At 41.6% G+C, this 26,909-nt stretch overlaps 1 protein-coding gene across 2 annotated transcripts; it reads left to right on the top strand.

Annotated features, from left to right (window-relative positions):
- The first annotated feature begins 1,737 nt into the window (after positions 1-1,737).
- Positions 1,738-25,395, top strand: NDE1 (nudE neurodevelopment protein 1). Of its 2 annotated transcripts, none has more exons than XM_074964617.1 (9): positions 1,738-2,109; positions 9,937-10,064; positions 12,720-12,873; positions 17,526-17,674; positions 17,969-18,105; positions 19,470-19,649; positions 20,880-20,971; positions 21,951-22,102; positions 24,058-25,395. In XM_074964617.1, the coding sequence occupies exons 2-9, from the start codon at positions 9,979-9,981 to the stop codon at positions 24,149-24,151; spliced, it is 1,044 nt and encodes a 347-aa protein (XP_074820718.1). In that variant the 5' UTR covers positions 1,738-2,109; positions 9,937-9,978; the 3' UTR covers positions 24,152-25,395. The 2 variants fall into 2 exon arrangements, with proteins under 2 accessions (XP_074820718.1, XP_074820717.1); XM_074964616.1 differs by having other exon boundaries at positions 2,088-2,228; positions 24,058-25,394.
- The last annotated feature ends 1,514 nt before the right edge of the window (positions 25,396-26,909 follow it).

The following is a 26,909-nucleotide window of genomic DNA, read 5'->3' as shown; positions in this document are numbered from 1 at the left end:
CAACAAACATTTTTTAGTAATTTAAGGGCAGAATTAAGGGGCACTGTCAACTTAAGTTTTTTAAATCCACTAATTTTAGAAACTTCCAGTGCTGGTATAACATCCTTTAATAGTTTGTCCAGAAATTAAAAATAATAATAATTGTTGGGAGATTTTTTTTCTCCAGACCTGTCGATGTTGATAAAGCTCATCGTACAGGTGAAACAGATAAACTGATTATATACTATAAAATCCTTTCAAATGCATGAAGTAAGCAAACAGAAAAAAACAGAAGGCCAGATCTTGAACTGGTGTACATAGGAGATGCTCTGTTCATGTCAAAATAACAGCACCCATTTACACCTGCTGAGGATCTGATTCCAAAATTATTTTGCTAACTTCTCTCAGTTATAGTTATCTTGGTTGTTGAGTGTTCCATTAATATCTGAATCGTCTACAGTAACACGAACTGCCACCAGAATTACACTAGTGGCCTGGTCCTCCAAAGACTCTAAGTATGTGTGCAATCCCATTGGAATTGTAATAACTCAAGTGTTTAAGTCTTTGTAGGACTGGGCCCTAAGGACTCAGACCCAGATCCTCAAAGGTTTTTAGGCACCTATCTGTCATTGTAATCAATGGAATTAGAGCCTGAACTTGAATCTTTGAAATCAACGGGACTAGGATGAGGTCCTCAGTCCTCTGCTTAGATATGTGGGTGCCCATCAACAGGCATCTTGTTAAACTGGCGGCTGGATGTGCACAATAATTAATAATAAAATGCTCAGTGATGTATGTCCACATATATGTGGGCTGGATCACCCTCCAAAGTAGTAATTTGTGGTTTTGTTTTGAGTCTTTCAGGAAGCAAACATCAGACACCTACTGAGCAGGTATTTGTGTGCATTATAATATGGGCACATACCTATTGTACTTGAGCAACACTGAGTATGTCTTATCCCTATTAATAATTAATAAGCAAAAAGAACTGGATCCAAATTCCACTAAAGTCAAATCATAGAGTACCACTGAGTTCATTAGGCTTTTGGATCAGGCTTACTGCTGGTGAACATTCTTGTCCTTCCCAGCATTTTGGAGACACAAAAACATTATACTGGTGTGCTCACATCATTCATAGGTTCTGTTTAGTCTTACTGTGGTTTTTGTGGAAACATGTCCCAAATGGGGAGATCATAAATGACATGTAAGTAAATGCTGCTTTCTAATGTCTCACAGAGGGCCTAATCCTAATACATGTTGACTTCAGCAGGAGCAGTACTGCACACAGAATCTTATCCCATGGTAAGCAAAAAGTGGATTGAGTGGGTATCTTGAATGTATAAATTTTGCACTTTTATGGCATTTAAAATAGTTAAGGTTACATACTGAGATACCTTTCTGAAAATTTACACCTTGGAGTCTAAACTCACAAGTCAGCCCAAAGGTGACTTTTTTTTTTAAAGAACAACAAAACACCACATCCTGAGAAATTTTTTTTTAAAGTTATGGGAGTGTGGAAAAAAATACACAGTTAATAAAATTATAACTGAGGCGATTGCAGAGGCGATTTAAGCTCCACTCACACTACAGATCTTACAAAATAATGCAAGTGGTTAACTTTTGTCAGTAAAAAAATTAATCACATATATTTGTGTTTGCAGAATTAGTGCCCCTGTCTTCTTACGCCTTCGGTGAAGCCCCAAGCACACTTATGGATGTTATAAAATAAGTAACACACCCATAAAAACGTAGCTAATAATAAGGGAGGAGCTTTGCATTGCAGTTTGCTCAGTACATCGAGTCTTCATAACTCCACCGTATCTTGCCTTGCTTAAAGGGCGGAGGTCTGCTTGAGATCCCTGGGGCGGTACTGCACCATGCCCTGAGCTCAGAGCCCTGTCCCACTGACACCTTCGCCCTCCGGCCCGGCTGCAACTGAAAAGTTAAAAAAACAAACAAAAAAAAAACAAACCCCATTCGAAAGACAAAAGTTTCTAAACGTTCCAAAAGCAGCATTCTGCCGGAGCTGATTGGAGGAGCCTCTTCAGGCCACGTGACCCTGCAGCCAATAGGGTGTTGGGCAGAGGTTGGGTGTAATGGTTCGGATGGGGGCACAAAGAGCTGGGCAGGGTAAGAGCTTAGATTCGTACTAGTCCCGGCCGGTGGCTATAGGAGGGTGGCAGAAGGTGCCTGTAGCCTGCATAGAAGGTGGCAGTGGCTGGAGCTGGTTGCTTTTCCCTGCGGAAGTGGTGAGCGTTCAGGGCTTTGCTGGGTCTCTGGAAAGTTTTGGGGAGGACAAACCCCTAGGATCCTCCTCTCCCGTCTCCCCTTGTGGCTGCCACTGCTGTGTGGGGACGGGGTAGGGCAGGGAGGGTTTCCACGTGGCAGTGTGAGGGATGCATCCTATTGTGAGGACGGGGGAAGCAACAGCCCTCTGTGCCCCCTCGCTACACTGTGTCCACATCTTGCTTGCATCGCTCTCTGCCTTTCTTCTTCTCTGAGGCTGCCGGGAGCATGGGCTCGGGTAAGCCCACTGGGACAAAATAAAGACCCTGTACTTTCTCCATCGCTTCCACCCCTAATTGCCAGCCTGAACCTTAGATTCTTTGTGGAACTGGACTTTTATATTTTGTCGAGATTTGGAAATGTCCGGAGTAGCTTATTTCCCTTTCGGTGTTTGATCTGGCAATAGAATCAGAAACCCCTCCTGCTGTGAGAACAGCCTCTCGCGCTGGAGCCAGGAAGCATCAAGGAACAAATAGGTATTTCAGGAGAGAATGTGCCTGATCTGCTGAGTTTCCTTAAGAAAGTTTGAGACTCAAAAGTATTGGATTTGGATAAGTACCTGAACTCTTGAATAGTGTTTTTTTTTTTTTAAATTAAGCCCTTTTTGCAGAGAGACTCACATGCAATGATAACCTTCTTAGACTGGCCTCTGAATATACTATTAATTGTGACCTTCTCTTTGGGATGACCTCTTTCTCTTTATTCCCTTTTGTGGCATTTAAACATAGGGAAATAGTCCCTGATGTGACATGAAGTCCAGCCTGGGAAGCTGCTTGAAGTTTTTGTAGAGGATGTGAAAACCTCTTTTGTATGAGACAAAAGAACCTCTTTTCTGATGGTTAGAGGAAGGTTCCCCCATATGAACTTAGTTCTCCCCTTGCCCTGATTATGGAACAAATTACTTGTCCAAAGAGCATTTATGGAATCTATAAAAGTTTGGCCTGTGAGAGTTCTGCTTTGTGCTTACCTTTTCAGAGGGTCCTTCTCCTGTTCTCCCCTCTGGGGGGTTGGGGGACATGGAACTGCTCTGAATGCTGTGGTAAACTACATTGCTGACATTGTTAACTAAATTAAATAGATCCTTAAAAATATATTTAAGTCCCAGAGCTGTTTTGGAATGGGTTCTACAATCTTATATTAGAATCCAGCATAGAGTTCTCCTGAGTTTGATTAGGTCTGACTCTGATTACAGTATTTCAATCCCCATTCTAAAATTACTTTGAAGATGGTCTATGCCATGGTGATATGAACTAGTGTTTTGCAGTACTGTTGTCATTTCCTGGAACGAAACATGTAAACATTTTTCTCACTGCAGAAGTTCCTCTCATACCACCAGAAAACTTTAGTTCCTGTATGATACAGATACATTTTGTAATGTCTGTGACCAGCTGTGCTGCTTACAAGCAGGAAGTATGGCCAAATCTTTCCTTCTGGTTTCTACATGTACGAAAACAAACGAGGTGTAGCCAAACTGTGTGCATTAGATAAAGTTATAACCTTCTGTTTTTGATGGCAATAATAAGTTGTGAGCAAAATGCTGGTAAAACCCTCTTCTCAACAAAACTACAAAATTGTGTTATGTATAATTCTGTTTGCTTTAATTGTGTAATGGTAGCCTGCCCCCATTGAACAACCCCATACAATTAGCCTTGCCTGCCACACTTGGTATGGGGTGTGGGGTTTAATTAGTAGAACCATCTGGGTATGGAAGAAGTGATTGAGAGCATCAGGAAGCTATCAAAGAAAGAGAAGAGATGCTCAGGGACAGAGACTGCTGGGAGTGAATAAGTTGTAGCAGGGAACCCTGATTAAGGGAAGGCCTGGGAGATCCCCAGTGGAGGGGTGTGGCAGAACCAGGGAAGGCTTTGTTTGGTATAGAGTATCAGGGGGGTAGCTGTGTTAGTCTGTATCCACAAAAACAACAAGGAGTCAAATAAATCTTAGACTTTTAGGTGCCACTGGTCCTTGTTTTTGTTTGGTAGTTTGATTTGAGGGCAGCTGAGACAGTGCACTTGCATAGCCACCTCTGACAGTGAGGGGGCACTTGGGAGGCAGCTGCCTGTTCGCATGTGGCAAACACAAACTGTTTTTGTTGTCATTGAAAAAGAAAACGGAAGATTCATGGAAACATTTTGATTGGTCTGAAGTCTCGTTAAATCTTGTTTTTGACAACCTAATTTTGGGACCAAATTTAATAGTTTTCTTTTAACCAAACTTTTCCCTTTGCATTTTAGGCTGTCTTGAAACTCTCACCCTAAATATCTCTAGCACCTGACGTGCGGCCTATGTTTGGACAGGGCCTTGTGTGAAATGGCTAGTAATAAGACATGCGGGGGGGGGAATGTATTAATGTTTAATTGCAGTTCTTGGCTCACTGCAGGCACGAGGCATGCACCTGAGGCATGGACCAGAAGAAAAACAGTTCATGTCATATCATGTTATCTTGTGGTAACAAATGTAGGGCCTCAAATTTTTCATACATGTACTCGCAGTCTCCACATTAGTTTGCAATTAGCTTACTGTAGGCATTACTTAGGGATAGATATAATATAACAAAATGTGTTCCAGTCATGTATGGTCCCAAAGGGATGCCTGGGGAGTGTACCTTACGGCTGGTCTACATGGGAAAATTTACCGGCAGAACTATGCTGGTATAATTGTACTGCTTCAGTTATTACCCATATAATTCCCTGAAATATGTATGCACACAGGAAATTATATGGATATAACTGTAGTACTATAATTTATACCAAAATAGGTCTGCCAGTACATTTCCCTATGTAGACAAGACCTTAGAAATCTAAAAAGAAATTCCCCTTTTCCCCGGCCCCAAAATACATGTCACCATGTAAGGGGGCAAACAGGCTTTAGAGCAAATCCAGCCCTGATGTAAGCACATGCAACTCCCATTGAGCCAGTAAGAGCTATGCTTGCAAATTGCAGGGCTTTTGGCTCCATGTCTTTGTTGGGGTGAGGAAGAGGAGGAGTCCAGAGGACCCTACTTCTAAAGACCCACCCCACTCTCCATCATGTCTAATTTTGTTCGCTCTCTGAATACAGGTTCCATTGGGCCCACTAGTGCAACTCGTGAATCAGCCATGGGAATTGCTGTCCTGGAATTCATGAGGATCAGTACATGTTAATGGTGAACTCTGTCTTATGCTAGTGCTGGGCTGACCCCGAGATAGCCCAGACTGGCTGGAACGGCAGTCTAAGCATATACCAGGTTCCTAGAGGAAGTGTGGAATGACCATTCTGACAAGACCCAAAGATGATAGTCTTTGGAAAAAAGAAAGTTCAGAGGTCCTATGCAACCCTATGTAATTGCTCACGTGTACTATCTTTTTTTTCCTGGCCAATCCAAACTGGAAAGAGGTTAGGTATTGAATCTCTCTCCTCTTTTGCCTATTCCTTCCCTGAATGTTCCAAGTCTAAAAAGCTTCTTTTGTTTCTGAAACTTGTCTATTTTTAATAGTATTTGGGACTGGGGAAGGAATGATTTGTGTTATTAAAACTAGTTGGTATCCTTTCCTTTCCAAAGATCACACTGAATTGTAGTTGATGACTTTCTGAAGCTCAGTGCATAATTGGTGTTTCCTTGTCATATGCATAGTTTAATTTCCAGAAAGACAAACTCTCTAGAAAAGGACGTTGAGAATATTTCAAGTTTCATGCCTACATCACACCCTCTTTACAGTGTCCTCTCTGAATCCTGTACCACTGGGTTTGTTCCACATGTGAAAGCTTTCCTGTGCATCTGAGGTACTTTTATACAGCCCACAGTCTTTCATAGAATTTAATATATGAGATCTGCTGTTACATGCCAAGCTCTGCAAGTGGAATTAGATTTCATATTTACCAAACCCAACCGAGGCCTTCTCTAGACTAGCATTTAAAGATGGGATGTCAGTTTGTGTTAGTTGATATGTGCTAACTAATGTGTTTGTAATCTAATCTAGACAAGGCATGTCCTCCTTAACACATGCTAAACTGGTCAAGCTAGGCTGAGTTTAGCAGTACCCTAAAGTATACCATTCCTTTGTCTTGACTAGAATTTTAAGAGGGTATTAATTATATCAAGCTAGGTGACTGGATATCGCACTTCTAAGCCTTAGGCTAGACAAGGCCTGTAAGTGAGCCCGAAGAGGACGTTGCAATTGTATTAAAATGAAACACTTTCAAAACACACCCTTTTTGCAATCAAGACTGGGTCTTGGTGGTGGAGGATTCAACCCTTTTGTTTTTCAAACACCAAACTTTTGGAAGTTTTATCTATAATCTGTTAGGAAAGTGCACACGCTACAATGTAAATCTGAAGGCGCTCTGCCGGATCATTTTCACATTAGCCAAAATTTTTAGTGGGGAAAAAAACTGACCAACAGGAGAGAAGTCTCTATTGAAATATTTTTAAACCTCCGTTTTCCAGTTGGCGTAGAGTTACTCTAAAATTGCAGCAGAGGCTGGGGCCAGAATTAGGGAGGTGTGAAGGTGCCTTTATCTGTCTAGCTACTTACTATGCCTCATTGCTGTAGTAGTTGATCATCACACAAATGTTAATGGGTGTATCCTTTCAATACCGTGTGAGGTAGGCATGTATTATCCCTGATGGCGATGGAGACATTGAGGGATTAACTGATTTGCCCAAGGTCACACAAGAAAACTGTGGCAGAACTGGGAATAATAGTGATAATAAAACAACCGATTTCCTGAGTCCTGGTCAGGTGCACTTACTGCAAGACCATCCTTCCTTCCCATAAAACCACCTTTGCTTTTCCCACATCTCTTTACACCTTGGAAACCTGACCCAGACCACTCTGCGGATGGCTCCAGCACATCGCCAAGATATGTAGTTTCTGTGTGCCAAACCCTGTCACTTCCCTGAGAGGTGGGAGATGGACAAGGGTGCAACCTTTGCCCCAGCTGTCAATGGAATTTGGAAAGTTCCTGTTCTGAGTGTGTGGAAAACACCCACCGAAGGGATGATGTGGTCTGTTGTCTTTTCTGGTGGGTTGAGCACAGTACTGGGGGTTGGCCACTCTTGATTTCTAATCTGAGTGACACATCTGGCTTGTGGCCTAAGTGGCTTTCCTTCTCCCTTTCTGTTTCCCCATCTGTAAAATGGGGGTAATATTTATCCACCTCCCAAGTGTGGTGTGAGGATTAATTAATGTTCGTGCAGAGCGCTCCGCATGTGAAATGCTTATTTAAAATCAAAGGCACTTTCAACTTGTTAAAAATAAAGCGAGAATCTTAATTGTGCATGGTCTAGCTTCACATTACTAGACATGAATATAATTTGGAGCGAGTTAGTACTTCCCACCCATCCCATTCTTAGCTTTTTCCATACATTTCCATAAATATATCCACAATTGGAAGTCCTGAGACTTCTTCAGGAAATGTCACTAGGTCAAGTGTGGTGGTCTTGTTTGTTTGCAGAAGGGTGTAAACCTCTTGTTTTATTAGCATTTTGTTTTTTTTCGCTGGTCCCTTTTAAACAAACCAAACTCCTATGAGTTTAAACACTTTCAGGTTTTCCCCACTTCCCCCAGCCGCCGCCGCCCCTCCCTCACCCCAGGTATTTAAAGGAAAGGTTTTCAGAAGTGTCTAATTCCCTTTGAGTGTCAAGTGGGGACTTAGGCCATGAATTTTAAAGGTACTCATGTGGTGGTCCAGTCAACGTTGTAAGGCCTAAGTGATTTAGGGAACCAAGTCCCATTTTTAAAAGTGACCTGGGCACTTAGGGTCCTAAGTCCCATTGATTTTCAGTGAGTCTCAGGCTTCTAATTGTCCAAGTCACTTTTGAAAATGGGACTTATGCCCAAACAAAGCAATGCCTAAAATATCTTTACAAATTTGAGGCTTAGATGCTTTTGAAACTGTTTAATCATATAATCCTGTTTTCAAGCATTTCTTGCTCACCAAAAGCTCCAGTTGAAATTGAAAGGTTAGGGTGCATGTGAAATGCAGGATCAGGCTCTACGTGTGTGACTGGAAAAATCTTCAAATGGTCATTGATGGCTTTGAATGTGTTTGCTCTTTCTCTTTTTAAGCTTGCCATCTGGAGACTTACTGGCTTATTAATAAACAGATCTAAAGCTGAGACTTTAAAATTTGGAGTTGGCTTGCTGACTCTGCGTCTCCCATTCACAGTTTAGGGTTCCAGTATTTCTGCTGCCTGCCTTTGTAAATGAAGAGCCAGATTCCACCTTTATTTACAGTTTTCAATCTCTGGAGGATGCTGTTAGGTTTATAATGTCAGCCTCTGTGTAATCCTTGCCTTGCCCAGCACTGCACAGAGCAGACTGTCTAGAGGCCTTAATTGTGACCTTTCTCCACTCTGAGGCTTGGTCTACGCTGCCAATTTATGTCCGTAGAACTACATTGCTCAGGGGTGTGTGGAAAATCCAACCTAATTTTCGGAGTAGAAGGGCTATGTCGACTGGAGGTCTTCTCCCGTTGACATAGCTACTGCTTCCCGCGGAGGTGGAGTACCTACGCAGATGGGAGAAGCTTTCCTGTCTGCATAGGTAGCGTCTTCAGCTGCGCCTCTCTAGTGTTTAGTGCTCCGTAAGTGTAGACAAGCCCTGTGACTAACACACACAAAACCATTTCTACTTTAATGCATTTATTATAGTGCATCACAGGCTTCAGGGTGATAGCTGTTCTATTGCGTTCTATTTCTATTTTGTACTTTATAGAGTCTTAGAGTTTAGATAGATACTTCTTAAATTTTACCTTTTAAATGACTTAGATCTATATGCTCCTAAATCACATAGGCACTTTTGAAACCTTTACCAAAGGAAATCATTATCCCCAGATCCTTTATATGTTTCAGTAAAATTCCTGCGTATTTTCAAGGGTAGCTGCCATGTCTCTGGAGTTGCTAAAGTCAAACTTAGTTGTATTTTCTTTTAGATCAGAGCATTTGGTTTCTTGCTCACATGGCCTTTCTGCATTTCTCAGGGATTCTCTCATTCTCTCACTGGGCAGCGTGTGTTTTGGGGTGTCTCCCTCCTCAGCTGCTTTCTGTACCTACTGCTTATGCTGGGAATGTCTATTAATGTTCTGTTGAACAGTAAGTACCATATAGTCAGGTAGGGAGTGGAAGACACTGGGTAATCTGGTGGGGGTACCAACCTTCAATAGATTCAGAGAAACTTGAGAGAGAAAATCCCTATTAAATGATCTAGTCCTCCCTCTCGCATGATGCGTATTTGGCAGTGTTTTGTCCAATCTGGTTTTAAGTGTCATAGAATCATAGACTTTAAGGTCAGAAGGGACCATTGTGATCGTCTAGTCTGCCCTCCTGCACAACGCAGGCCACAGAATCTCACCCACCCACTCCTATAACAAACCTCTAACCTACGTCTGAGCTATTGAATTCCTCAAATCGTGGTTTAAAGACTTCGAGGTGCAGAGAATCCTCCAGCAAGTGACCCGTGCCCAACGCTGCAGAAGAAGGCGAAAATGCCCCCAGGGCCTCTGCCAATCTGCCCTGGAGGAAAATTCCTTCCCGATCCCAAATATGGTGATCAACTAAACCCTGAGCATGTCTCCAAAAATGAGGCTGCTTCTACTATGCCTGGGGGATAATTCCACTGGAAGAAGCAATGGGATAATGCAGTAACAGGAAGATGCTAACTCCTAAATTTGCAACTCCTTAATTTTCAGAAAAACATGAAACAAGAATTCTAGACTTCTAGGGATTTCATCATGGAAGATTTGGAAGGAAATCACTTCAATTCAGTGGAAGAAGAAACCAGCTACTGGAAAGAATTGGCTATGAAATATAAACAATGGTAAAGACAATGAATTTATGTCCATAATTTGTCTTCCTAGAGGGCTATAGATCCTGTAATTCATTGTAGGAACTTCTAGTGAGATGATGAAATCTGTGTAGGAGAGCCTGAGGCTACAGTCCTCCAGGAAAATTAATAGATTCTAGGGCTGTCAAGCTATTTAAAAAACATTAATTGCACCATTAATCTCACTGTTAATAATAGAATACCATTTATTTAAGTATTTCTGGATGTTTTCTACATTTTCAAATGTATTGATTTCAATTACAACACAGACTACAAAGTGTACAGTGCTCACTTTATATTTTGATTACAAGTATTTGCACTGTAAAAAACAACAAAAAAGTATTTTCCATTTCACCTCATACAAGTACTACAGTGCAATCTCTTTATCATGAAAATTGAAATTATAAATGTAGAATTATGTACACAAAACCCGGCATTCAAAAATAAAACAATCTAAAATTTTAGAGCCTGCAAGTCCACTCAGTCCTACTTCTTGTTCAGCCAGTTGCTCAGACAAACAAGTTTGTTTCCGTTTGCAGGAGATAATGCTGCCCGCTTCTTGTTTACAATGTCACCTGAAAGTGAGAACAGTTGTTCTCACGACACTGTTGTAGTCGGTGTTGCAAGATATTTACGTGCCAGATGCACTAAATATTCATATATCCCTTCATGCTTCAACCACCATTCCAGACGATATGCATCCATGCTGATGACGGGTTCCGTTCAATAACAATCCAAAGCAGAGCGGACCGACACATGTTCATTTTCATCATCTGAGTCAGATGCCACCAGCAGAAGGTTGATTTTCTTCTTTGGTGGTTCGGGTTCTGTAGTTTCCACATTGGAGTGTTGCTCTTTTAAGACTTCTGAAATCATGCTCCACACCTCATCCCTCTCAGATTTTTGAAGGCATTTCAGATTCTGAAACCTTGGGTTGAGTGCTGTAGCTATCTTTAGAAATGTCACATTGGTACCTTCTTTGCGTTTTGTCAAATCTGCAGTGAAAGTGTTCTTAAAATGAACAACATGTGCGGTCATCATGCGAGACTTCTATAACATGAAATATATGGCAGAATGCAAGTAAACCAGAGCAGGGGACATACAGTTCTCCCCAAGGAGTTCAGTCACAAATTTAATTAATGTTTTTTTGTTTTTTGTTTTTTTTAACGAATGTCATCAGCATGGAAGCATGTCCTCTGGAATGGTGGCTGAAGCATGAAGGGACATACGAATGTTTAGCATATCTGGCATATAAATACCTTGCAATTCCGGCTACAAAAGTGCCATGCAAATGTTCTCATTTTCTGGTGATATTGTAAATAAGAAGGCAGCATTATCTCCTGTAACGGTAAACATCTTGTTTGTCTTAGCGATTGGCTGAACAAGAAGTAGGACTGAGTGGACTTGTAGGCTCTGAAGTTTTACATTGTTTTGTTTTTCAGTGCAGTTATGTAACAAAAAAAATCTACATTTGTAAGTTGCACTTTCACAACAAAGAGATTGCACTACAGTACTTGTATGAGGTGAATTGAAAAATGCTATTTCTTTTATCATTTTTACAGTGCAAATATTTGTAATAAAAATATACACTGTGGTTTCAATTACAACATAGAATACAATATATATGAAAATGTAGAAAAACTACCAATTGAAATTTATTAAATATTTTGGATTTCTATTGTTTAACAGTGCGATTAAAACTGTGATTAATCATGATTGATTTTTTTTGAGTTAATCACATGAGTTAACTGTGATTAATTGACAGCCCTAATAGATTCTAAGGCCAGAAGGGACGACTGTGGCTATGTAATCTGACTTTGTGTAGAGGAAGCCTGCTGGGGCAATATACCTAGATGCCTGCCACATTCAGCATTCCAAAAGTGAGATTAAAATAATCTTTCAGAAATATGTTTCAGTCAGGAATATGTTGGCTAAGTAGGGATGGTTTAGCACCATCCACAGAGGGAGTGAACTCCCAGCAGAGGTAGAGAGTCTTTTCTGCATCTCTTTCCAGTTCAAACTGTGTCAGAGTAAATGGAATTTTTCATGACTCAATATGTCAAATTGCTGATTTTTAAGATTTGCAAATCAGATGGCTCAATCCTGCTGTCAGTGGATCCCTCCTGGGATCAGGCTTTGAGATGGCATGTTGATACTTAATATTCATATCTATTCTTAATCATTGTAGCAATATTTGAATGAACTCTGAAGACAGGCTTGTTTGCGTTCTATCTCTTATATCAAACTTCAGCAAATGAGTTTTCACCCAGGTGAATATTTAATATAAATAGCTTAAATTGGCAGATAAGTGAGCATGACTGAGGATATGGTGCATAAAGGTAGGTGGATGCTATTGTTGTCTTGGTCTCTGTTAACGTAAAGACGGACTGTGTTGTTTGTAATCCTCTGTTCCAGGACAAATTGCTGCGAGAGTGTAGGTGAACAAATATGATTTAACTATTGAAAGGCATTTTCATACAATCATTTATTTTCCTTTCTGAACACGCATAGGTAACTGAAGGATCTATGCCCGCCTGTCGTATTAGAGGAGCATTTTATTTTGTCATACATTTATACTAAGGTGAGCGGAATTTCCTTGTTTTATTAAAATGAACCCAAGTAATTCTCTGGCTGGAATTGTGCTTCCAGTGCAGAAAATACACAGGAGGAACTACGTGAGTTCCAAGAAGGGAGCCGAGAATATGAAGCAGAATTGGAGACCCAGCTGCAACAAACGGAATTCAGAAATCGAGACCTTCTGTCGGAAAACAATCGCCTTCGAATGGAACTGGAGTCAATTAAGGTAAAGGAGCAGCAGAGAAAGGGCAGTGTGTGCAGATGATCAGGGAAATGTGGAGCTGCAGCATTAGAAATGTGGTGTTCATAAAGATGTTTATCAACAAATTGCAACAATATAGTTTGCTTTGATAATAAGAAAATATCAATATATTTCCCCGTTCTTAGGTCTGAATACTGTAGTTAATATTACTAGCCATCTGTTTGCTGAGACACTGGATGTATTTTCGGATGGATTCCAGACGGGAGAACCCTTACATTTGTAGTAGAATTCCTCCTCATTTGTTGCCCTATTTCCCCCCCCCCCCCCGTTTCTTTTGTTGTACAATGCAAGTATACAGTCTCATATAATAGACCAAAGCAATAAAAGATATAATTCTCTCTTGCCACAGAGGGCAGGACAAGGGGCAATGGGTTCGAACTACAGCATAGCAGATTTAGATTAAATCTTGGGAGATACTTCCTAACTGTAAGAACAGTAGGACAATGGAATTGACTGCTGAGGGAGGTGTGGAAGCTCCTTCAGTAGAGGGTTTCAAAAGGAGGCTGGATAGTTATCTGTCTTGGATGGTTTAGACACAACAAATCCTGCATCTTGGCAGGGGGTGAGACTAAATGACCTTTGCGGTCTCTTCTAACCCTATGAGTCTATGATCTTGTCAAGGTCCGGGAGAAGGAAAGTCAGTTGTGCTGAGCTGCTGCACTTGAATGGTGGATTAAGTCTGTTTTAAAAAGTAGTCGTTGTGACTCATGTCTAATGTCTAAATGTCAATTGGTACCTAATGTCTAAATAGGAGGAAGCATGATTCAGTGGAAGTTGGGAGACTTGTTTTCTATTCCTGGCTCTGAAAATGTCTCTAAATTACGTCTCCCAGTGGTGTGTAACCTCTCTGCATGTGGTTTCCCCATCTGTGAAGTGGGATAATGAATTTACGAATTAAAATCTCTAAGGAAAAAATGCAAAGTATTTTATTTAATAGGGAATATAATTAAATTTTTTTAAAAGAATATCTTGGGAGATAGTAATGATGGGACATAAGATGGTGATGCCGTTGGGCTATAATGCTGCAGGATAAAAAGAAGTTAGTCTGGTTCAGTTTCCAAGAAGGACAAGATGCTGAAAATAATCCTTTACAAAAAAAAAAACCAACCCCAAAAAATACCTCCTCCTCTCCACAATTGAGAGCTTTAACTTCATTAAATTCATTTAAACTTGACAAAAGTTTGTCACCAAAATTTAGCTACAAAATGCCAACAAGATTATTTTTTAAAAGGAGTTAATCTGCAAATCATTTAAAACATCAGCTCTCTAAAAAAATGAAGTAAAACGCTTAGCATTTTCCAAGGGCCAGTTCAATATTTGTGGAGACCAAGATTAATTTAATTAGATCTACTTTACTCAGTTGGATCCAGTACTGAGTTAACAGGAGTCAAGTATAACTATAACTGGGTTTTGCTGTATGTGTTGCTTACACAAATACAGTAATTAGGTAAGAAACATCAAAAGGGGATACTAAAGAATTCTAGTCCACTTTTAAGATACTGTTTTTCTCAACTTTGTGGGAGTTTTGTTTATTTCAACCCAAAACAAATCCAGACATTGCTGCTATTACAACGTGTGATTTAAAACAAAACAATCCCATATAAACACCCTTAAAATTCTAGTTGTGTAACCTCTTGTATGGAATGTTGGCCTAGTTTGTCACACAAGCCACATAAACCCATTCAAGCTGACAGGTTTGGGAAAGAGGAGGAAAAATATCTCTGCAAAAATAAAACTTCCAATCAGTTCCCATGAGGGAAGAATAAATTCTCTCTCCGCCATGGGGAGAAGATGAGAAGCAATATTACCAGGGCAGTTTGGGATAGGAATAATAAAAATTGACTCAAAAGTGGAGAATAAACATACTGCATTAGGGGAAACAAAATTATTGTTTTCCACTGCAAAGAACTTATTCTGTGTGACACAAACTCTTTAACAATTGGCTTATTCATGCAGACTGAAAATGACAGTAGCAGCCTGCAAGTGAAGGAACAGTGTCTCCATTGATGAGCAAATCAGCTGACTGTTTATTACAATTAGCTAAAAACAAAGGCCCAAACTTATCCGTTCTGTCTTTTGTTTGAGTCAGTTCAAGAGAGAAGCTTTAAACTCATGAGGCTGTTGAGCAGCATTGTTAACTGGGTTACTTCAAGGACCTGCATCTACGTTTAGGTCAAAAATACAAAGTTTGCCAGGCCCATGCGGTTCATGGCTTTGAGCTTCCCAGGCTGCCCTCTGTGCTTCCTCCGCCTCCCTCCGAAATACAGTTCACACTAATTGGAAACAGTGCTTCAGAGGGCTTGTTTAGTGAACCTTATGTGACTAGCTATAGGTCTGGTGGGCAACCTGCGGCCCGCGGGCTGTACACTGCTCGTCAGGGTAATCTGCTGGCTGGCTGCGTGCAGGCAGCAGGTTGCCCACCACTGCTGTAGGTAATTGGGCTATGTGTTTGGTGACTTAAGTTAGACTGGTAATTATCCAAGAAATTCAAAATGAGAGGGAGCAAAAGTGTTAACACTTTTGATCCTATAATCAATACAGAATTTCTTGAATTCAGAAAATGTATTTCCCCAACTTCATTGTCTCTGTACCACTTAATACACACCTTGAAATAACGCTCTTTAAATACGTGAAAAATAGGCTACAGACCTTGCTTTTTCTCATCTTGTTAATTCCAGTATGTGGATTTGTTTTCAGTGACTTTAGTTTGTTGCGCTTAGCTCCTGCAGTTATAAATGCTTTAGGTGTGTTAATAGATGGTAATCTTGGGACCATAGAAAAAGGAATTGCATGTTAAGGTGATCTGGTGCCAAGGTTTTAGTGCGTGAATTATTGCAATACAGGCTAGATTGTGTCTCTGCCCTAAAGGGATACTGACATCCTCTTTAAAAAATGTTCTATTAGTAACATAGGCAATAATCCCAGATGCATACATCTGGAAGAATTTTAGGACTCTAGATCCCTGCACTGGGATCTGCTAATGTAGAACCCTGAGCCTTTGAAGAGCCTTGCAGAAACTGAAAGGACTTTACAGGATATGTGATGATAAGCCCTGATTAGGCACTGGGATCTAATAGAATATTTGCCACTTATGCTCCTAATATACTACAGTTGAACCTCAGAGCTACAAAAACCAAAGTTATGAACTGACCAGTCAACCACACACCTCAATCAGGCGGCAGTAGGGACCAAAAAAAAAAAAAAAAAAAATCCCAAAGCAAATACAGAACAGTAATGTGTTTAAATGTAAACTTTTTTTTTTTTAAAGTAAAGATTTTATAAGGTAAAGAAACTGTTTCTGTGCTTTTTTTTTTTTTCATTTAAATGAAGATGATTAAAAGCAGCATTTTTCTTCTGCATAGTTTCAAAGCTGTATTAAGTTTACAACTGAACATTTCTTTTTGAAAGAACAACCATAACGTTTTGTTCAGAGTTACGAACAACCGCCATTCCTGAGGTGTTCATAAGTCTGAGGTTCTCCTGTATTACCCTGTTGCTCCTTTTGGACAGTTTCACTTTTTGTTTATAGTCAGTTTACTAGGTCTTGTGTTGCAAAGGTCCCAGGATATCCTTGGGCACTATAAAAATAATACTCAGCATTTTTACAGCACTTCATGTTCAAAGCGCTCTATACACATACTAATGCTCCTCACCCCGGGAGGCAGGTCAGTACTTCTCTCTTTTCACAGTATGGGGTGGGTGGGAATGAAGCACATAAATTATGTGATTTGCTCAAGGCCTTGTATAACAGCATCACAGCCAGGGTATTAACTCAGGATTATCTGACCTCCATTCCTGTGCTTAGAGCACCAAAGCATGTACTCACAAAAGATCTAGGTCCGCTACACAGGTCTGTTGTGGCTGTTGGTCATGAAACAGGTCTTGAGGTTGGTGATGGGGTGGGTCTGCATTTCCACCTGCATGGACTTAAAGCAGAGGGACTAGTATTTTTCCTCCAAGTTGTCTCCAAGGCACTCTTCTTTCCTCCCTCCTGGAGTCTAGGCTCTCTTGTGCTGTGCTGTGCTGTGCTGTGCTGCTGAAGCACACTGATCATGCTCTGCCTGGTCCTGGGTAGAAGCAGGGAGTGCTCTTTGTCTGGTACATACATGTGCCTCAAACAGAGCTGGGAGCTCACCTGTGAGCATATGAGATGGTGTTGTCTTGTGCCTCTCCCACAGAGAGAACCACTGAAAATCCCAACTCGCTACAGAGGATAGAACTGCTTCCTCCCCATGAAGGGCAGGAATGGGGAAGGAGAGAAAGAGAACTAGTGTAAGCACTCATGAGAGTAGGGAGCAGTCTGTGATGGAGGTGAGTGAGGCTAGATCTCCTAGCTCCATCAACGTGTAGGGAGCGAGGAAGAGAGATCCTGCCCTCCCACCCAGCAGCCAAGAAGATAGCTCCTGGGATCAGCTTGCAGAGGTCTGGCTTGATGGAAAGAGGCTAGTGTCTGTCCTTATTGGTTTTAACCCATGTGAAAGATGGTAGTTCTAAGATGGCTTACCAGGACCTCCTCCTTTCTGACTGGGAAAGGCTGAGTAAGCACAGCGGAGCAGAAAGGAAGGGGCTGTGCGGTGCTAAATCCCTGATGTGGTGTTTGGTCTACCTTTGCTTAGGAAAAAATTGAAATGCAACATTCAGAAGGCTACCAGCAGATCTCTGCACTAGAAGATGACCTGGCACAGACGACAGCTATTAAAGATCAACTACAGAAGTACATTCGGGAACTCGAGCAAGCAAATGATGACTTGGAAAGAGCAAAAAGGTAATGCAGATGCTCTTAACCCTTCCCTACCCAGCTCTTTCTCTCTCTTTTGTGAAGCTAGCAGAATTGAGCATGTCCACTGTGGTACTTGTCTGCTCTTGCTACAGGTGTTGAGCTACTGCCTTCCTATAAGTGGGTGAGTGGAATGTGAGGCTAGTCTGTTTCTTGCAAACTTAAAATTAAAACATTGGAGCTTCTCACACCAGAAATACAGCAGTTTCTTTGCATCTGAGTTGGCGCTTTAGATGCGCTAGGAACCTAATGACTTCTTTGACATCCTTTTTCTACACACAGAGCCACTATAATGTCTCTGGAGGACTTCGAACAGCGTTTGAACCAGGCCATTGAAAGAAATGCCTTTCTGGAGAGTGAGCTAGATGAGAAAGAGAACCTCCTGGAATCAGTGCAGCGATTGAAAGATGAAGCCAGAGGTCAACTAACTGATTTATATACACCCCTGTCCTCCCGCCTTCCAAAGTTCTCATTAAATCCGCCCCTCGAATATGGTGTTGAGATAGTAAGAGAGAGACCTTAGAAATACTGTCGATGGAAGCTTCACTTTCCTTGATGGTGTGGAATAGAGATCCTGTCTGGGCACTTATCTTGGATAGTAGTCGCATGCCACTCTCCTCCCTGCCTAGGGAGAGCGGGATGGGTGGTACTGTAGCTTCTGGCATGTTTCTGCAAATCGGAGGCATACTTTGTAAACATTGTAGAATTCAGTGTTTTGTCAGTTGGGCTTTTAGCTATGTTGGGTGCATTTTCTAAATATTCTTTTGACTTGTAGAAACACCCAAGGAAATTGTAGCCTTGTCCACCCTGCTCCTCTGAAGTACTGCTGTCATTCTAGAGCAGACCATGCAGGCAGAGACGTATCCCAGAATGCTCTCTTCTCTGTCGTTGCCTCTGTACTTTAAAACAATAAGAAAAGCTGACCGACTTGGAGGGATGCGTTCTGTGGCCTGACTGCCTGCTTCATTGTGAGCTGACAGGACATGAATTTTAACAAATGCAACAGAGATATTGTCCACTTCTGTCATGAGAGCGGAGCCAGTAAGGAGAATAAAGGGACCGTGGAGTATGGAGGGACAGTGTGTAACACAGACGCCATGAGTGAGTGCTGATTCCCCTCCACAGCTGCAATAGTTAGTTTCCTGATTGCTGTCTCTGGCAGTAGGACCAGAAGAGAGGAAGGATGGCTTTGTAGGTAAAGAACTGGGCAAGGAATTGGGAGAAATGGGTTCTATTTCCAGCTCTGTCACAGACCTCACATGGCCTTGGGCATGTCACTTCACCTCTCTGTGCCTCTGTAACCCATCTGTAAAGCAGGGGTACTAAACTCCACATTTTACATGGATGTAGGGAGGATAAGTTCATTCACATTTGTGTAGCGCTCTGTTAGGAAAATGAGCGCCACAGAAGAACCTACAACTAGATAACAATAATGGGAGGGAGGGCCCTGTGCTTGTTTTGGGGAGGAGGTGGTGTGGAGGGGAGGGACCACAAGCTTGAGGGTGTTTTGAGTTACACTGTCCCAACAAAGCTTAGTTTGCTGATCTCCCATTCTGGAACCTGGGATTTTGAACCAGTTATAAGTGGCTAGTGCCAAGATTCGTGGGGTGTACACGTTCTTTGGAAGCTGAATAATTTCTTTTTTTCAGCTGTGGCTGGTGAAACACTCTGGGGTTATCAGTGTTAACAGCGTACTTTGACGAAGCAAAAACACTTCTTGCACCTTGTAGCTTCAGATTGGGACATGTATCCAAATGCTTTGTACCTTTTCCTTCTCCTTTAGACTTAAGGCAAGAACTTGCAGTGCAGCAGAAACAGGAGAAACCCAAAACACCGATACAAAGTACACGGGAGGCAGAAAGAACGGACACAGCCGTGCAAGCGACCTTATCTGTGCCTTCAACTCCTGCAGTTCATAGGGGACCCAATGTCAGTATAAGCACCCCAGGAACGTTTAGAAGAGGTAAGTGACTGGCATTTGCTAACGTAAGGCTAATGCACAATACCAATGTGCATTGAGTAATTTTTCAGTCTAGAGTCACTGTTCCTGGTACATGTTGAATTTCTATCAAACTACTGACTACAGAAGAAGCTGAGAAAAGTGGAACTGAACATGACAGGTATTGAAGTATTTAACACAGCGAAGTACAGTAATCTATTTTGAATACCTGTCATGGGTTCAGTATGAATGTCTGAGTAGATTTATAGCCAGTGCATTATAAATGTAGTGCATTTATAGCCAGTTGTATTAAAACATGAGCTTAAAAAAAAAAACAAAACACCTTCCGGGGCAAGGTAGTTCACGAGGCTATAATTTGCAGTCATTAACCATCCCTGAATCTGGATGAGTTTGGTAGAAAGGAGATTGGAGGTCTCAACACAATCTTTCACGCCAGACACACTCATCTGAATTAGCCAGTTAGAGATACTTCATTCTGGAACAACGGGAGACTTGTCTGTTCCAAATTATAAAATATGGGCTCTCTCCAGTGGTACTACTTGCTCATTTTTATGAACACTAAAAATTTAAATAACTCCCAAATCCACCTGCCCAGACTCTTTAAATTGAGTAAAAAGGAATAGAAATTCGGTTTAGGGAACTTCACTGTATTGTGTGTGTGTGTGTGCGCGCATACACCATGAGTGTTTTCTTGTGATAGTTTCTGACCTTAATAATTCAGTGTTACAGTTCTAGTAAGTGGCTAATAAAATGTGTGTATATCCTGACTGTGGTACTCTCAGCCTAAAATCCTGTGTTCCAGCTGGAAGCACTTGACACGCTATAGTATGTTCACATAAAAGAGAGAGGATCCAGGAATTCTTGCAACACAGACCATAAAGCCTTGGGTCATGTGAACTTTTCTGGATGACCTGCCTTTCTTTCTCTCTTTGCTTCCATTGCAAGTTATAGAGACAGACTAGAACACTTCTCATGAAATCTAAAGGTTTAAAAGCTGCTTTCAAAACCAGTGCAAATTAAAGTCCAGCATCTTTTCAGTGCAACTTGTCATGTCGGAAAGATACAGTGATTTATATTTCTAATGGGAAACAAGAAAATTGCAGTTCAGCTAAAAAGAGAGGAGAGAAGATTGGTATTCACCATTTACAATCTCTCTCTTAAGGTTTTGCTAAGTTTTCTCATATATAATGCGTAAAATATATCCCTTTTATTTACCCTTCCTCTCTCTCAAAGGTTTTGAGGATAGTTACAGCAGGACTCCTCTCACACCAGCTGCCAGGATATCGGCGCTAAACATTGTGGGAGACTTACTACGGAAAGTAGGGGTAAGAAGGATTTAGTCATTAGCTAAAGCTATGCAGAAAGGGGATGGGTGGCTATGTTTGTACTATGAGAATGAAAACCAGCGTTAACCCTTTGTACCACTGAATGAGTTAAACTGTAGAGATGAACTCAGACCAAAACTTGGATCCAAACAGACTCTAATTCTGCATGAAAGAGATTTGAAAATTGTGAACTTTATTTTGTAGCTCAGGCCTCTGTGTAGCTAGAATGTACCTCAACAAGGGCCAATCGTTCTCTCCTGTGGCTTTTGCACCACTCAATGTGCCAGCCAGTGTAGACTTTTCTCCCATCTGAAAGAGCATCGAGAGGGGGAGGGAAAAGTGGAGCAGGGCAGTGTGAATGAGTGCGATGCTAAGGGAATATACTGCACTCGCTTCAAGTGCACCAGAAGTGCTGCCCGGGAAGAATTCCGGCCAAGTCCTCCTCCGAGGTGTCTGAGGCAGAATCTAGCTTGTTGGTGGTGACAGCTTTAGTAATGTGTTCAGGAGACCCCAGGCATACCACACGGTGGGTGGGTGTGTATTGGCTTTGGGGAGAAGGTTTGAAAGAACATTTAGCTTCATAAAGAAGTGATGCTTCTAAAAGCAGCCTAGTTATAAAAGGTGCGTGAACCTCTGGGGAAGTCGAGGCTCTTGTTTTAACTAACAGAATTCTCAGTTGCTTCTCCCTCCATAACATAAGCGCTAACTCCTCTACCTCTCTCCTCCCCTCCCAGCCCCCCCAAAATACAAAATAATGTTGCCATTTAATGAGACGCTTAAGGGCCTGATCCTGAAGCCAGAGAGACTTGTGTATCAGCAGTACCTCTTCCTTCAAATTCAGAGCTCATGTATGGATTTGGGACTAGTAGCTAAAAGCTTCTTCTGTCAGAGTCCTTGTAAATTATTAGAAAATTCTTCCATGGGCCCTGTGCTGGGGGAGAGAATGATGTTTAACTCTCAGATAAACTGTTTGCTTTAGGCTCTGGAATCCAAACTTGCATCTTGTCGAAACTTTGTGTATGACCAGTCTCCAAGCAGACCCGCCATGTCCTCATCCATGTATCTGAACAAGAGCAGAGATGGCCTTGAAAAACGATTGAGCAGTTCCCACATGCCTTTGAGCAATAACGGGTAAGTGCTGGTCGGCTGCAGTTTCTTAACGCTGATCCTGTGGTTTGGTTATACACAGATCTTGATGCTCTAAAGTGAGTCTGAAGTCTGGGGCTAAAAGCTGGGGGGTTGGGGGTAAGGTACAGAGTGGCTGGGGATTGGGCTAAGAGGAGTATACTCTATCAAACGCCTCCTGTTCTCTGTTTCCTATGGGATATCTTCTGACATTTGCAAACTGCTCCTGTCCAGTCAGATATCCAGCTCCTTGCTGATTGAGCTTCCTATAAATGGTCCATCTTCCTGATATGCCTCACACTTTTTGCTGGCTCCTTTCGTAAAGTAGTGGTCTGATCTGGCAGAAGTAAACTGCTCACATGAGGAGGAGGCAGGGAGCTAGCTGAGACACTGTGTTCTGACCAGTCCTGTCTTGAGTGGCTGGAAAATGCCCTTTCTCTGTTCTTCTGGTAGACCTCCCAGTCCCTTATAAAATTGGGGCCATTACATTACATCTGTAACACTGTCCCTCCATACTTCATTCTCAAAAGGGATGAACTACTTCAGGATCCTTTTTGCATTGCACTTTAGCATAATGGAAAAGAAGATACTAAAAAGGGCATGGACTAGCCAACTACAACAGGCTAATGTATATTTCCTTTAAAAGCACGTTGTCCTATATTGTGTATCACGTGATCGCTGACCATTCAAACTAGCTAGCTGAAGGCTTTAAGTGTAATGGAAACAGTTTGAATATAAGGGTAAAAAATTCAGAAATGACTTGGCCATTTAGGCTCCTTGGGAGGCTGTCGCAATTCTGAAAACTTTACCCCAAGTTGTAAATGTTTAACACTATATGCTGAAATGTGCTATGCCAGAGCTTAGTTTGGGGCTCTGTTTGAAAAACATATATAATTTATAGAGCGTATGTAAAACACTTTCGGCATAAATGTACGATCCAGTGTTTTATTTTGGGCTCCTGGTGAGTGGGATGTTGACAGCCAGGGGGTCAGTTAAAGGTTTGCATGCACTATATTCTTGTCAAAGGATGGCCCAGGAGGCTAGTGATGGATGGGGAGCCTGCTTCCCTTGTCATTACTTATGCTCTCTTATTATGGGAGAATGGAATAATAAAAGTTCTGCTTTTGCATCACCAAGGCTCTTTCCTGGGGTGCAGCTGCCTAGACCTCTTTTGTGTAATTCAATTACATTCTAAGTCTGGAACCTTGTAAATTTTTGTCTGAACACTTTAATCAGCTTTTTGTAAATAATCAACAAAGGTGTTTCCAGCTGCAGCTCGGTGCCCGTCTAAAGACGACCCATGATCTAGTCCACATTCTTTTCTTTGTGAATCAGATGTATGCAGTATCCATTCCAACTTGCACATAAAATGCTCACCCAAAATATAAAAATGCTCCTTCTGGAGAAGGAGTTGGATAACTCCCAGTTGATTGTATTCCCTCAGAACCAAGCCCCTAGTGCTGGAATTCTGGTAATTCTCATTGCCCTATTACCAAAAGCAGTAGAACTTAAGGAGAGTTTCTGATGCGGAGACACTACTGTGAAAGGAAGAGCAGAATCTTCATGAGCTCTTGTAGATTTTTCCTTATTGGGTTTTATAAATCTGTTTGCATATTAGTATGTGTAAACAATATTCCTACTGATGTAATGTTGAAAAGAGTATTTTAGCACCAGCAAGCATAATACACTTCACACCAGTGGGCAGGAGAGAGGTTTGTTTTAGCCCCATTTTACAGATGGGGAGACTGAAGCACAGAAGTTAAGTGACTTACCAAGTTTAGTGTCAGAACTGCCATTTGGATTTGAGAGTTACTATTTGTCTGTTAGTTCCTTGTGCTGTTTGATGCTGAGTGATGCATTTTACTACACAGCAGTGACCTAACAGACTGCAAAAACTGAACATGCATGTACAGTGAATGCAATACACCGCATTGCAATCAGGCTGTTGTTTGTATTTACAGGTTAGGGAAGCGCTTGGAGTTTGGAACCCGGCCTTCAAATATTCCTGCACCCGTGGCACATTCCCCACAGGGTGTCGTCCAGATGTTACTCTGAGAAGATTCTGAGATGACGAGGCCATGATGGTTTAGGGTGTTTTTATTAGTTTGTTTCGTTTTTTAAACCCTTGTCTTTTAAAGAAGCAGTCACAGTAGTTAATTTGAATAAGGGTGGATGAGAACTACACCAAGCAATTGGCAACAGTCCCCTGCAATCTCAGCCTTTTCCACAAGACTGAGTTGTGTGGTGCTGTGACAAAGTAGCACTGCTGGTCAGTCTAATACTGTGAATCACTTTCCTACATCAGCTGCTGTAAATCGCTTCTTGAAAGCTGCTTCTGTAAAACTGCTGGTCAAAACTCATGACCTGCTATATAATGTAGAGACAGTATTCCTCCCCATAAATACGGAATTATTTTCTGGAGCACAACTACTGTTTTAGCAAGAGAGTTATGGTGTTATAACTTTCCAGTGCAGTGTGCTGCATGGATCAATGGCTTAAATTAGAGAAATGTTTGTCTCCATCTACATTTTAGTTCCTTGGCAAGATTTTTTTTTTTTTTTTTTAAACCAAAATCAATGCAACTGCAAGTCTAAAATAAAGCCGTGTGGGGAAATTAATTCGTTGTCAGAATCCCGTTCTATAACAATCTGCCTTACAGGTGGTAAGATGGTATTGGTGAGAGCAACTTGCCATTAAGATTTCCTAATGGTTAAAGAAGGAAAAAATGCCTTGATTGCAAATATTGAAGAGACTCTAAAATATGTAGTAATGCAGAAAAGAGGTATTTGCACCGATGTAACAAACCCATGTCTTCTGCAGTCACTATGTGATGGCAGGACATAGCAAGATATACAACACTGATCTATTGATAGGGTTAATCTCAGTTGATGGGTTGGGGCTTCTTGTTTTCTGACCCTACACTTGATGATGTGCCCTGTGTGTTTAATGTGAGAACGTACCCCTTCTAGTTGCTAGTGATATTAACTTAGAAATCATGTTGTAACCCCAGAAATTCTTAATGCTGGCCAAGGTTATTAGGATAATGAACTCTTAAGATGGGTTTTTGTCTAACAAAATAATGCTGCGAGTTTAAGTGGAGTAGGTTCACTAACAATAATTATACCATGTTATAGAAATGTGAATTTGCAAAAACTATTTTTGCACAACACATGAATACATGACTTTTTTTCTTAATATTCAGCTCTGCATATACAGATACTATTGTATAGTAAGCAACCACATCTTAATCTCACTCTTTGTAAATCTAAATTGTCTGGTTTAATCAGTGAACAGAATAAATCTTATTCTGAATATTAGTCTGTGGACAATATTATCTGATCTGTGAATTCGTTGCCAGTTGCATTTACAGTTTACCTGCATATATTGGGCTAACCAGTTTTTCAGTTGTGTTCCTGCAAAAGGGAGCTTAAACAAGGCCACAATCAGCAGATCTAGTGGAAAATGATTTGAAAAAATGTTCATGTTCTCTGCCCTAAGTGGGGTTGGTCCTTCCGCCCATACCTCTAGGAGTGGCTGCCCAAGGAGAGATCTGTGTATTGTACTAATATGGCCCCCCCATTACTGTAGTAGCTGAGGGACAGATAGAGGAATTTAAAGATGCGGATAAGCACTTTTGAAAACCCCAGTAGGTGCCTATCCACATCTTTAGGAGACTAAATATCTTTAAAAATTTGTCCCTGACGGCCTCCGTCTTTAATGTATTTATCCTCAATGCCCTTATGAGGTCAGGCAGTACTATTATCCCTATTTTACAAATGGGGGACTGAAGCAGAGAGAGGCGAAGGATATTGTTTACACTTGAAAATTTACCAAAATATCTATTTTGGAATAGCTCCCTGTGTGGACGCTCTTATTCTGGAATAAGTGTCCCCAGGGGGTCTTATACTGAATACAGTATTCTGGAATAATTACTCTGGTAAATTTCAAAGTGCAGATAAACCCTCTGACCTGCCCAGTATCACACAGGATGTGTAGAACAAGGGCTTGAACCCAGGACTTCCAAATGCTAGGATAGTGCCCTAACTACTGGACCATCCTTCATCTCTCAGGCCTTTCTCTGAAGCACATTTTGCATGTTAGTACACTCTCTCTCTCTCTCTCTCTCTCTCCCCAGCCCCTCCATGGGCCTGAAGACTTCCTGAAACCTTCAGCATCCACTGTGCTGCTGCCACTCCAGATCTCTGTGCTTAGGCCCATTCTCAGCTCAGCAGTTTCAAGCCTGACTGCCTCAATCTCCCTTCTTCCTGCATGCTGGGTCACCAGCCATATGAGCTGCAAAGCCAAACTTGGAAGCATCTTTACAGAATTAGGGTTGGACTGTAATAAGTAGCTGAGCAGAGAAATCGGCCAAGCACCAATTCAGTGTTAGCTCTTCAGAATCTCTCAGCCTAATGGCCCCTGCTGGGTTCTCATTTAATCAGTTTGGTCTTTTTATAAACAGAATGTGGCTGCCCTCTGAATTCCTTGGACTCACTGCTGCTGGCTGAAATGGGGCTTGGGTTCACTTTTTTTTTTAAAGTTACTGATCTGAATGCATATTCACCGCCTTGGAATCTACACCCAAGTTGTTTCCTGGCCTTCAGGCTTGCTCTTTAAGGATCATCTGTCCTAAAATCTAGAGTCTAACTGTCTGCTCTCACTTAATTGTGTCACATTAACTTGCCTTGCTGTGTGTGCGCTCCTGCTGGACTGCTAGCACGCTCTCCCAGCTGCTGGAAGTACCAGCGTGTCTGTGGGGCTTCTGTGGTGCCTGTCCAATAGTTCCTGGCACTTCCCTGAGTGGAGGGTTGCA

Source organism: Natator depressus, chromosome 10, assembly GCF_965152275.1.
Source record: "Natator depressus isolate rNatDep1 chromosome 10, rNatDep2.hap1, whole genome shotgun sequence".
Classification (NCBI taxonomy): Eukaryota; Metazoa; Chordata; order Testudines; family Cheloniidae; genus Natator; species Natator depressus.
The sequence above is the reverse complement of the archived record's forward strand: the minus strand, read 5'-3'. Positions and strand labels throughout refer to the sequence as shown.

Bases quoted from the DNA above. Each gene is read 5' to 3' on its own strand.
- NDE1 (XM_074964617.1), top strand. From the start codon at position 9,979: ATGGAAGATTTGGAAGGAAATCACTTCAATTCAGTGGAAGAAGAAACC. The intron at 10,065-12,719 runs GTAAAGACAATG...TTGTGCTTCCAG, and splicing joins GCTATGAAATATAAACAATG to TGCAGAAAATACACAGGAGG. The intron at 12,874-17,525 runs GTAAAGGAGCAG...ACCTTTGCTTAG, and splicing joins TGGAACTGGAGTCAATTAAG to GAAAAAATTGAAATGCAACA.